The sequence below is a fragment of the Archocentrus centrarchus genome, chromosome 18 (assembly GCF_007364275.1).
Source record: "Archocentrus centrarchus isolate MPI-CPG fArcCen1 chromosome 18, fArcCen1, whole genome shotgun sequence".
Taxonomy (NCBI): domain Eukaryota; kingdom Metazoa; phylum Chordata; class Actinopteri; order Cichliformes; family Cichlidae; genus Archocentrus; species Archocentrus centrarchus.
This window is the reverse complement of record NC_044363.1, coordinates 11,220,933-11,233,961: the sequence shown is the minus strand read 5'-3', so window position 1 is coordinate 11,233,961 and position 13,029 is coordinate 11,220,933. Positions and strand designations below refer to the sequence as shown.

Genomic DNA, 13,029 nt, shown 5'->3' with positions numbered 1-13,029 from the left:
GGAGCTTGTTGAATGTGCTTTGGTGAAAGATTCCCTCCAGCTTTTTCCCAGTAAAGGTTTTAATGGTGATTACAGGAACAAGCGCTGCAGTTTTGGACGAAAAACGCTTTCTTTCCCTCCACCTGAGCTTGCCGTGTAGGTAACAGCTCCGCCTCTTTGCTCTTCCCTGTTCACTGACACATTTTTGTTGCAGGTCTGTTTTCAGTCACATATGTGACTGAAACACTCATGTTTCCATGGTGGCAGCTGAGCTGTAGAGCTGTGGATTAAACGAAGGATCGAAGCAAAAAAAAAAAATCCATTGGGGATTTTTTTCTTGTAATCGATGTATTCAAATTAATTGATAAATCGTTGCATTCAACTGAGTGAAAATCCGTTTTTTTAATTGCTTTTTAAACTTTGTATGGAAAAAAATCATTATATTAGGAAAAGAAGATATGGTTAAAAGTCATGTGGATGGAAGGGGAAATGCCACTGAGTTTGTCATGAATGAGGATTTTAAGTTGAAATGATCAAAACAATTAAAAAAAAAGTCCACAGGAGTGACCGGCACACAACACACTTGCATTCAACAAATCGGCATGCGTTTCTTCGTCACGTGACCACATGACAGCAAACCCAGCAAAGCAGGGGAGGAAGGGGAGGAGCGAAGTGCTCAGTCACGGCTGATTTGTGCTGAAGCTCGAGCAGCGGGCGCAACTTAGTGAGACACAAACTAAACCACTGATCCTCTCACGCTGTGTCGACCCGACAACAATACCAACGGCGGTATCGCTTCTGTGGATGTTTGGATCGATCCGCTCAGCCCCAGTTTGAGCAGCAATGTGTTCAGTTCAGTATTTGAGAGAGTTCATCAAGGAGAGACTAACTGCTGTTTGTGAAGAAATCTTATTAGAGGTTCAAAAAACCGTCGTCCATTATGAGGAGGAGATCGACCGTCAGCGCAGACTGCTGGATATCAGCCGGACACCCGACGCAAACTCACATATCACAGGTATGGAAATGTTTTTAAGTCGGTGCTGTTGGAGCTCAAATTCTTCAGTGTCAGTGACTTGACTAGAAGATGCTAAACTGGGTATTAATCAGTGCTGTGGTTCAGTGTCCGGTGAAGGAGTATGGTGGAATGGTGTAGATCGACGGTTGCTGCTGGGTTAGGTCCTGAGTTGCAGCAGAGACATTGTAAATGACCCAGTTATATTTTTAAGGAGAGTTTGTACAGTTTTTATTGTAATTCCACCATTAATTTCTGTGAAGTCATAATTGCTCTGTTGTGGAAATTTTAGTGCATTTAATAAATGTACTAAACAGAGGCACCAAGATAGAAACTAGGACTCCCTCTTTTAGGGAGGTCCCGCATGCCTGCATCTCCCCTATGTGCAGGGGTCAAGAGATTAAGCACAATATAAAGTGTGTGTGTGTGTGTGTGTGTGTGTGTGTGTGTGTGTGTGTGTGTGTGTGTGAGAGAGAGCACCGAATTCTTGGATATAACAAAATAATCCTCAAAACCTCGTTATTTGTTTTGAGGGACCTTTAGTTTGAAATGTCGTGTCTGTGTCAGTTAGTTGTGGTTCTGCTACTCACAACCATTGAAATCCGCAAAGGGAGAGAATGTTAGTACACGGAGTAATAATTGAGAAGCACTGCTTTAAATGCATATTAAAGCTTGTGACACTGGCAGGTGAACTAACGTTTTCCGCCCAGCTCTTACATTGATCTGTGTTGGACAGCGTTGGTTCATGTCAACGATTTAAAAGGAAAACACACAAAACCCATCAGCAAAGTGTTGACCATCCTTTGTAGGATAATATCATAGAGGGAAAAGGGTTTGAATGGCACCTGTTAGTAATGTTGATCAGCTCAATCAGATTAATTTTCTCCACTGACATTTCAGAAAATTCTTGCAAAGAGTTTGAAACCTTGAACTGAGTCTACCAGCCCCGCGGTGAATTGGGAACATAAAATTATTTGATTTGGGTCCAAAAATAAAGGAAATAGCACAAAGGAAATGGTACAAGACTTGTGCATAATCATATTTAACAGTGAATTCATTCAATTGAATTCAGTTTTAATTATATAGCGCCAAATCACAACAAACAGTCGTATCAAGGCACTTTGTATTGTGGGTAAAGACCCACAATAATACAGAGAAAACCCAACAGTCAAAACGACCCCCTATGAGCAGCACTTGGCGACAGTGGGAAGGAAAAACTCCCTTTTAACAGGAACCTCCCCCAGAACCAGGCTCAGGGAGGGGCAGTCATCTGCCGCAACCGGTTGGGCTGAGGGGAGAGAAAAGACATGCTGTGGAAGAGAGCCAGAGATTAATAACAATTAATGATTAAATGCAGAGTGGAGTATAAACAAAGTAAATAACATTTGTAAAGAAATCCATGAAGTCTCTACTAGTTAAAGTGAAAGGAATACTCGGCTCTACAGAGCTCTGACTCTTTGTCAGCCTGGCTACAGTGCTGAAAATAAACCTGGGGTTGTTCTTATTTTCTTCAATTAATGATGAGTAGTAAGATGTCCTAGCTTTACAGAGGGCTTTTTTATAGAGCAACAAACTATTTTTCCAGGCTAAATAAGCATCTTCTATTTTAGTGAGACGCCATTCCCTCTCCAGCTTTCGGGTTATCTGATTTAAGCTTTGTGTTTGCGAATTATACCACGGAGTCGGGCACTTCTGATTTGAGCCACAGTATCCAAAGTTGTACGCAGTGAGGATGTAAAACTATTACCATACCATACCAATTTATTTATAAAGCACCTTAAAAACAACAACAGGGCTGGCCAAAGTGCTGTACAACACATCAGTCACAGTAACAAGCACAGACATAGGACAGAACAATATAAAAAACACACCAATAACGAACACAGTATTAAAAATTTAAATACTTAATGTATCAAAAAGTTTTAAAAATAACTACAAAACAGAGAATTAACTTAACACCACAGTCAGAGTCTCACACTGGGTCGAAGGCCAGGGAGTAAAAATTTTCTTTTAAGCAAGATTTAAAAACTGCAAGTGATTGAGCCTCTCTTACATACAATGGCAACTCATTCCATAATTTTGGAGCTGCAACTGCAAAAGCTCGATCTCCTCTGAGTTTGCGTTGCGACTTTGGAACACATGGCAGCATCTGGTCTGCTGACCTAAGGGAATGAGATGGAGCATAAGGAAGCAGCAGTTCAGACAAATACAAAGGGGCATGACCCTTTAAGGGTTTAAAAACAAACAAAAGAATTTAAACTGGATTCGAAGTCGAACTGGAAGCCCGTGAAGAGAAGCCAAGATTGGGGTGATGTGCTCTCGCTTTTTTGCCCCAGATAAAAATCGGGCAGCAGCATTTTGCACCCGCTGTGGGCGAGCAACAGAGGCCTGGCTGATTCCAAACAAAAGCGCATTACAGTAGTCAGGGCAAGATGTTATAAAAGCATGTACCACTGTCTCAAGATTACCTTTGGAAGAAAAGGCTTCATTTCTGATAGCCGTCTCAGCTGAAAAAAGCAGAATTTCACTACTGCATTTACCTGAGCGTCGAGCTTTAATGTCGGGTCCATTTTCACACCTAAATTTGTGATAATAGCCTTCTCATATGGGGCCGGAGAAGAAAGGTCAACACACGGGGTGCTGCCAGTGCCACTGGGCCTAGACAACATAATTTCAGTCTTTTTGTCATTCAAATTTAAAAAATTTAGTGACAGCCAACCCATGATGTCAGAAAGGCAATCCAGGAGGGGCCGGATCAGAATCAGAATCAGAATCAGAAGGTTTTTATTGCCATATGGGTGAACAGGTTCACAGCATTAGGAAATTGCTGCGGTACTTCGTGCTTACAGAAAAAAACAAATAAGTATAAAAAACTACAAGACAATATACAAGTATACAAATTGCAAATATACAGAGATATTAGAGCTATGACTATAGCACAATATTACAAAATTACAAAATATACAGTGCAGAGACTAATTAAAAGATAAAAGAATGTAGACTATATTCCACTAATATGTACATCAGTGCAATCAGACAGGTGCATAGACATAGGGTCATCAGCGTTTGTGGAGGGTGGTGGTAACAGTCTTAGGGTAATTGTTCATGAGTCCAACAGCAGAGGGGAAGAAACTGTTCTTATGGCGGGAGGTTCTGGTCCGTATGGACCGTAGCCTCCTGCCTGAGGGGAGAGGGTCAAAAAGTCTGTGCCCAGGGTGAGAGTGGTCGGCTGTGATCCGACCTGCACGCCCCAGTGTCCTGGAGGTGTACAGGTCCTGGAGAGATGGGAGGTTACAGCCAATCACCTTCTCAGCGGAGTGCACAACGCGCTGTAGTCTCTGTTTGTCCCTAGTGGTGGCTCCAGCGTACCACACAGTGATGGAGGAAGTGAGGATGGACTCAATGATGGCAGTATAGAACTGCACCATGGTCCTTGCTGGCAAGTTGAATTTCTTCAACTGCCGCAGGAAGTACATCCTCTGCTGGGCCTTTTTGATGACAGAGGTGATGGTGGGCTCCCACTTGAGGTCCTGGGTGATGGTAGTTCCCAGGAAGCGAGAAGAGTCCACTGTGGTGATGGGGGTGTCAGTCAGGATGATGGAGGGTAGAGGGGCTGTGTGCTTCCTAAAGTCCACTATAATCTCCACTGTCTTCTGGGCGTTCAGTACCAGGTTATTGTGGCTGCACCAGGACGCCAGACGTTTGACCTCCATCCTGTAGGCCGACTCGTCCCCGTCTGAGATGAGTCCGATGAGAGTCATGTCGTCTGCAAACTTAATAAGCTTGACAGACTGGTGGTCAGAAGTGCAGCAGTTGGTATACAGGGAGAAGAGCAGAGGAGAGAGGACACAGCCCTGAGGAGTGCCAGTGCTGATGGTCCGGGAGTCCGAGACATTCTTCCCCAGCCTCACGTGCTGCTTCCTGTTCGTCAGGAAGTCAGTGATCCACCTGCAGATGGGATCAGGCACGTTCATCTGGGACAGCTTTTCTTGGAGGAGATCAGGGATGATGGTGTTGAAGGCAGAGCTGAAGTCCACGAACAGGATCCTGGCGTAGGTTCCCTGGGAGTCCAGATGCTGTAGGATGAAGTGCAGAGTCAGGTTGATGGCGTCGTCCACAGACCTGTTGGCTCTGTAGGCAAACTGCAGGGGGTCCAGAAGGGGGGCAGTGAGGGACTTGAGGTGGGACAGCACCAGACGCTCAAATGACTTCATGACCACAGAAGTCATTGCCACAGGTCTGTAGTCATTTAGTCCAGTGATCCTTGGCTTCTTGGGGACAGGAACAATGGTAGCGGTTTTAAAGCAGACAGGCACGTGGCAAGCCTCCAGTGAGGAGTTGAAGATGTTCGTGAACAATGGGGCAAGCTCGTTAGCACAGTGTCTCAGTGTGGCAGGTGAGACACCATCTGGACCTGGAGCTTTGCGAGCTTTGACACTCCTGAACTGCTTTAGCACCTGGTCCTCCTGAATACAAAAGACTGTGGGGGTGGGGGAGGAGGGGGACTCTGGGGTGGGAGTCCTTGATGATGTGTGCTTCTCTGAGGTGTGGGGAGTGGGGGAGGTTGGGGGGTGAATATTTGTGTTGGCTGTATTGTAGTTGGGACTGGTGGAGGTGTGAAGGCTGCTGAACTGACCATCAAAACGACAATAGAACTCGTTCAGTCTATTTGCAGTTTGTAGGTCGTCTGTGGAGTGGGGGGTTTTAAGCTTGTAGTTGGTAATCTGCCTAAAACCTTTCCATACAGAGGCCGCGTCGTTCTCTGAGATCTGCTGCTGTATATTCTCAGAGTGATGTGATCTAGCAGTGGCCACTTCCTTGCTAAACCTGTACTTGGCCTCTTTGTAGCAGTCTTTGTCCCCACTTTTAAAAGCCTCCCTCTTCTCTATCCACAGCTGCTTCAGTTTGGGAGTAAACCAGGGTTTGTCACTGTTATAACACACCCTGGTGCGTGATGGCACAATGCTGTCCTCACAGAAGTGGATATACGAGGTTACAGTGTCCGTGTAGTCATCCAGACTGTCACAGGCAGCCCTCATTGAGTCCCAGTCTGTAGTTTCGAAGCATGTGCGGAGCTCCTCCACAGCCTCACGGGTCCACTGCTTTGTTGTCCTCACCACAGGTTTTGAGAGCTTCAGCCTCTGTCTGTACGCGGGGATCAGGTGGATCATGTCATGGTCAGAGAGGCCGAGTGCAGCGCGGGGCACTGCGTGATAAGCCCCGCTTATCGTGCTGTAGCAGTGGTCTAGTGTCTTCTCCTCTCTGGTCGGACATGTGATATATTGTTTATATTTGGGAAGTTCCTGTCTCAGGCTGGCTTTATTAAAGTCCCCAAGTACGATGATAAGAGAGTCCGGGTATGTCCGCTCCATGCACAGAATCTGCTCTGTGAGCGCGCACTGGGCCTCGTGCACGTCCGCGTCCGGCGGGATGTAAACAGCAGCCAGTATGAATGAAGCGAACTCCCGCGGAGAGTAAAACGGTTTACAGTGAATGAAAAGATATTCCAGTGAGGGAGAGCAGTGCTTAGCAATCACTGTCACATCCGTACACCAGCCACTGTTTATGTAGAAGCAGACTCCTCCACCTGTAGCCTTGCCGGAAAGCGCAGCTTGCCGGTCTGCGCGGAGGAGATGAAATCCCTCCAACTGGAGCGCGCAGTCCGGTATCTCCTCACACAGCCATGACTCCGTGAAGCATAACACACAGGATTTGGAAAAGTCTCTATTCATGCTCCTCATCAGTATCAGTTCGTCCATTTTGTTCCTAAGTGAACGCACGTTGGAGAGGAAAATCCCAGGTAAGGCTGTGCGTAATCCACGTCTCCTTAGCCTCACAAGCACGCCAGCGCGCTTCCCTCTCTTTCGGCGTCTCACTTTCTGGGCCAGAGTGTGTAATAAATCCGCCGCAGATGCGACAAAAACAGGAAATAAATCCGAAGGTGTTGTGGACCTAATGTTGAAAAGCTCTTCTCTGGTGTAAGAATACCCAGAAGAGTGTCCAGACACAGAAATAACGCACAAAAACAAACAAAACAGAGCGCACCGAAGTACCAGGGCATCCATTCGCGGCGCCATCTTGGATCATACACTGGAGTGCCTCAGTGGGAGATAGACCTGGCAATCAACGGCATAGCAGTGAAAAGACATTTCATGTTTCCAAAAGATAGTGCCAAGTGGCAACAGGTACAACGAGAAAAGGAGAGGCCCCCAAATGGAGCCTTGTGGAACCCCCCAGGGGAGGTCAGCAGAGGCCGACTTACAGTCATCAATGCTGACACAAAAACTTCTGTCGGCGAGGTAGGACCTAAACCACTGGAGGGCTACACCTGTGATGCCCACACACTGCTCCAGCCTAGATATGAGTATCTCATGGTCCACAGTATCAAACGCAGCAGTTAAATCTAATAGCACAAGCAGAACACAGTCACCAGAGTCAGTTGCCAAAACATCAAAAGAGGAACCTGATGGCTTCAAGCTGAAAACCAGGTGCTCTAAAAAGGAGAGCGAAACAGGTTCAAAGTAGTCAAACACAGCTGAACAGGGTAATAGTGTAGCCGGATCGTGAGAAGGTGGTGAGATTTGGGCCCTGGTGGTTGCAAGTTTCTCTAAGAAGAAATGAAGGAATCTATCACAGGTATCACTGAAAGCTTCCAGATGAACAGGTTCATGTACATTCAGGAGAGAGTTCAGTGTGGCAAAAAGCACACGAGAGTTTTGAGAGTTAGAGGCAATGAGATCTGAAAAATATTTTGTTCTGGCAGCTTTCACAATTTTCTGATAACCCCACCAACATTTTCTCAGCATCTCAAAATGAACCTGCAACCTGTCCTTTTTCCACCTCCATTCAGCCCTGCTGCACTCCCATCTAATGGCACGGGTATCCTCATTTAACCATGGCTCCAATCTACACTTTACTTGCCTGACTTTTAATGGAGCTACAGAGTCCAAGACTGACTGGCCAACAGAATTAAACTGAAGAATCAGCTCCTCCGTACTGGAAGACACAGAAAAGTCTGAACTGAGCAGCAGTGGAAGGTTTAAAAACACGGGAGCATCGTACAGTGGCACACTTTTTTTTAGCAGTTTGACAGAGAGGAACAAAGTCGAATAACATGCATATGATCTGAAAATACTGCATCACCAATTTGTAAGTTAATAACAGATAAACCATAGGATAAAACAAGATCAAATGTGTGCCCAAATTTCTGAGAGGGACCATTCACGAACTGAAATAAGTTAAGAGTCCAACAAACATGAATATTGATGAGATAATCTACCTCACTGAGAGCAGAGTTTAGGTAGCTGCTCTGCACTGTGTTGGCACATGGCACTGAAGAGCATAATAATGAAGGAATTAGATCCTTAAACTTAGTTACAGCACTTTCAGAAAGACTTCTACTGTAATCAAATTTATTCCCCACTGCTGTGTAATCCATTGAAGTAAATGTAAATGTTACTAAGAAATGATCAGACAGGAGGGGGCTTTCAGGGAATACTGTTAAGTCTTAAGTTTCTATGCCATATGTCAGGACAAGATCCAGAGTATGATTAAAGTGGTGGGTGGGCTCCTTTACATTTTGAGAGAAGCCAGTTGAATCTAATAATAGATTAAATGCAGTGTTGAGGCTGTCATTCTCAGCATCTACATGGACGTTAAAATCACCCACTATAATTATTTTATCTGAACTGAGCACTAAATCAGATAAAAAGTCTGAGAAATCAGAAATTCTGAGTAAGAACCAGGTGGACGATAGATAATAACAAATAAAACAGGTTTTTGATTTTCCCAATTGGGGGGACAAGACTAAGAGTCAGGCTTTCAAAAGAATTAAAACTTTGTCTGGGTCTTTGATTAATTAATAAGCTGGAATTGAAGATTGCAGCTAATCCTCCTCCTCGACCTGTGCTTCGAGCATTCTGACAAATCCCAGATTCTACAGCAAACGACTTCCAGCCTTCTGGAATTGAATCCTTTTCATTATCGTAGTGTTGTATAATAACAGTCTGAATATGTTTTGCACTTTGTATTGTGTGTGTAGTAAAGTAGAGCTCAGTTATTCATTTCGTACAGTGCTTCATTCCTGACTACAGTCACCACTCTTGGGCTCACCTTCATGGGTTCAAACATTTCCATGGTAACGGTGACCTCCTCCAATCAGAGACGTCACTTCTTCACAATGTGAATAAAAGATTTTTGTTAAATCAAGCTTGATTTCAGACTGACTGGAAACCACAAGTCTGTATATTTATACCTTTATTGAACCTGATCAACACCTCTATAAGTGGCAGTGGCCTTGCAGCCGGAAGGTTGCAGGTTCGAGCCCCTGTCCCTGCGCTGCATTGTGTCCTTGGGCAAGACACTTAAACCACATTGCCTAACGGTAGCGCCGGTCTCTGGCTGCATGACCGCAGATGCTCGTCTCTGGATGAGTGATCTGGAGCGATCATTTCCTTGTGTGCCTTGTGCGCACAATGACAATGAGTTGAATCTAACATCTAACCTCACTGTGAGACCAGTCAGACCACAATCTAAGCTTGCTGTCTCTCTGAAGATTTGCATGGAAATGATCACCATTCATTCATGTTTATATACACACACATTTGTTACATAGTTTTATGTGTTTTTGTATCATCACATTATTGACCTTTTTCTTGTGTCTCTTTGTTCCTCAAGAACTCCCACAACAACATGACTGTGAGGAAGAGGAGGGTCCAGATGAGCAACAGGTCTATAACCAGGAGAGGAGCTCCAGTCTGGACCAGGAGGACCCAGAGCCTCCACAAATTAAAGAGGAACAGGAGGAAGTCTGCAGCAGTCAGGAGGGAGAGCGGCTTGTACTGAAGCAGGAGGCTGAAGGCGTCTGGACTGATGAAGAGAGGCTCACACTGCTGGAGACTGCCTGGAAACCTGAGATAAAGTTACACAGAATAGGTATGTAAAACTGTGATAATATAAATGAATATGACTGGGGTGAGCTCATTGAGGTGGTTAAACAACTCCTTGATGGCAGGACCCCTGAGGTGGACAAGATGTTGTAGGGGTGTCCTGGTTGACAAATCTGGGGGGGTGCCACTGGATTGGCAGACTGAAGTGATGGTCCCCATCTTTAAGAGGGGGAGCCCACTTAAGGATATTCAAGTGTGCATGGAAGTTTGCCCATCTAGTCTACATGTGCTTTGTGGACTTGGAGAAAGCATTCGACTGCGTCCCTTGAGGTATCATGTGGGGGTTGCTGCGGGACTATGGGTGTTGCAGGCCATTCAGTCCCTGAACAGCTGCAGCGAGAGCTTGGTCCGTATTGCCGGAAATAAGTCGGACTCATTTCCTGTGGGTGTTGGACTTTGCCAGGGCTGCCCTTTGTCACCAATTCTGTTCCAAATTTTCGTCTTGGTGGCTTCAGAATCTCATCTCTGCTTTGTGCAGATGATGCGGTCCTGTTGGCTTAATCAGGTAGTGGCCTCCAGCTCGCAGTGAAACAATTTTCAGCCAAAACCGAAGCAGCTGGCATGAAAATTAGCACCTCTAAGTCTGAAAGGGCACATCATGCTTTTAAATCCTTCCTTTTTATTTGTAAATCATCCACCTGTGGTCTATATAAAGTAGAATGGAATGCTTTTGAATTCCTTGTTATTGTAGCTCCACAGACCCCTCTTTTGCCCCTTTTCTGAGCCGCGTCTTAGAGCAGCTTGTTTTGGTGCTGTCTCTTTAAATGTGAATGAGACATTTCACACCCGGCACCCCTCCAGGTCACAGAGCGTTCCATGCTACCCCGTTCGGCCATTTTTATAGTTTGATAGCAGAGATGCTATTATCTACACGCAGAGAAACAAGCACTTCGAAGAGGCTCTGATGCCGGGGGGCGATGTAAGTAATTGTGTGGGTTAATACACCCAACAACTGAACATTTTGACTTGTCTACTTGCAACTGCAGCATAACTCAACTTGGACTACAAAATCACTGAGAGAAAAAAAATGGCGGATTCACGAAATTGGTAAGCCGGAAGTCAATGCCCTTCACCTATGGTCATGAGCTTTGGGTAGTGACTGAAAAAACAAGATTCTGAATACAAGGGGCAGAAATGTGCTTCCTGCTTCAATTTATCAGACTAGAGTGTTTTACGTGGTGTTTGAAGCACAGCCAACATGTCCCACTGTGTGAGAGGGTCAGAGGCAGCAGCACAGCTCTGTCCCAACATGCCTTAAAAATTTACCCAATCCAGACATCCACATTCTCTGAAAAGAAAACACCAATGTCTTTGCATTTCACATATATACAGCATCACAGACATCCACATATGAAGCTGAACTTTGCTAATAAGAGTGTCCGAATTAAACAGTCATTTGCATCAGAGCACAAGTAATTTGCACACTTTAAATTTCAGTGGTATATAGGTGAGCCACATGCTCCCTATGTAGAGACCTGATAATGGTTCCGGTCAGAATATATTCACTCAAATGTTTGTTTTTCTCCATTTGTCTCTTCAGACCCCCAACAGCAACATGTCTGTGAGGGGGAGGAGATTCTCACAGGGCAGCAGGTCTGTAACCAGGAGAGGAACTCCATTATGGACCAAGAGGACCCAGAGCCTCCACAGATTAAAGAGGAACAGGAGGAACTCTGCAGCGGTCAGGAGCAGCTTGGACTGAAGCAGGAGGCTGATGCCTTCATGGTGACTCCTACTTATGAGGAAAGGGACGAGACAGATGCAGAACCAAACAGTGAGGAACAACTTTCTCACAGCTCTTCTGAAGCAGAGAGCCAAGATCAGGAAAAAAGCCAACATGTGGACTCAAGATCAACTAGAATTGCAGAGGTGAACAAGAGGAACAGAAGACATCACAGAAAGAGAAGTCACAGTCAGAGTGTAGACAATACTCCTATGTCAGAGATACAGAGTCAAACTGACACAGGGAAAAACTCTATACAGTGTGGCACCTGTGGAAAAACCTTTCAATATAAATCCCACCTGGTTAGACATCTGAGAATTCACACAGGTGAGAAGCCATATTCTTGTAGCACCTGTGGGAAAAAATTCAATGAGGAATCAACATTGAAATCTCATGTAAGAGTTCACACAGATGAAAAGCCTTATCTTTGCGGCAACTGTGGGAAAAGATTCAGGTGGAGGACACAGTTAGTGAAACACATGAGAATTCATACTAGTTAAAGGTTTCATACTTAGAAAATGTGGGACACCTGTGAGTCGTAGCAGTGTGTTGGTGGTAGAGCTCACACTAGCATTGTAGTACTCGAGGACTCTGGATTTTATTTCAAGACTGCAGCTGTGGAAGTATCACTAAATTGCCAGAATATTGTTCAATTTATTTGTTAACTTCCTTGCTTTTTGTGATGGCCAAACCTATGGCCACACCCCAGCAAAGTCGGTAATTCCCATATGCACTATTCATACAAACACCATTATTTTAGTTTGCAATAAATTGGTTGGTTTAAATGCATTTGCTCTATTTGTAAGCATGCACATTTAGTTCACTTGTATTTTTCTCAACCTATGGTTCATTTTTGTTTATGCTCATAATTAGTTTTTGTTTCTTTACCGGTACTTACTGTTGTAATCCTTGGGAGTTGCCTGACAAAAGATGTTGGCCAGGGCTGACCACACCGGAACACAATGGACAAATTGGACTGCACCACCGGTTCCTGTAGAGGGGAGGGACTTAGAGTTTCTTTAGCTAAATAAAGCTTTCCATTTAAGTGAATAATTTGTATTTGGGAGCTTTAAGATTTGGCTTTTTTGTTTTTTGGTTTTTTTTGTGTGTTTAGTTTATTAACAAACTTAGCTGTATTGTGGTGTTTGGTGTAATTGGTGTATTCTGTTTAGTTACCCCTATTGTGTGTTAGTGGTCTGATCAGCCAGCATATATACCCCAGTGTGTCATTTTCTTAGGTGGGTCAGTCATGTTTGGTTTGTGCAGCTAGTTTGTTTGTGTACATTTTTGCCTGAGTTCAGTTTTGTTTCTTTGACCTCTTTCATGAGCTCAGTATTTTGTAATTTTTATTTTTTTGGGTTAAAATA

At 44.5% G+C, this 13,029-nt stretch overlaps 1 protein-coding gene across 1 annotated transcript; it reads left to right on the top strand.

Annotated features, from left to right (window-relative positions):
* The first annotated feature begins 677 nt into the window (after positions 1–677).
* Positions 678–13,029, top strand: LOC115796915 (zinc finger and SCAN domain-containing protein 30-like). Its single transcript, XM_030753398.1, has 3 exons — positions 678–994; positions 9,668–9,925; positions 11,480–13,029. The coding sequence occupies exons 1-3, from the start codon at positions 823–825 to the stop codon at positions 12,160–12,162; spliced, it is 1,113 nt and encodes a 370-aa protein (XP_030609258.1). The 5' UTR covers positions 678–822; the 3' UTR covers positions 12,163–13,029.

Coding starts and splice junctions, on each gene's coding strand:
- LOC115796915 (XM_030753398.1), top strand. CDS start 823: ATGTGTTCAGTTCAGTATTTGAGAGAGTTCATCAAGGAGAGACTAACT. Junction 995..9,667: donor CGCAAACTCACATATCACAG/GTATGGAAATGT, acceptor TTGTTCCTCAAG/AACTCCCACAACAACATGAC. Junction 9,926..11,479: donor GATAAAGTTACACAGAATAG/GTATGTAAAACT, acceptor TTGTCTCTTCAG/ACCCCCAACAGCAACATGTC.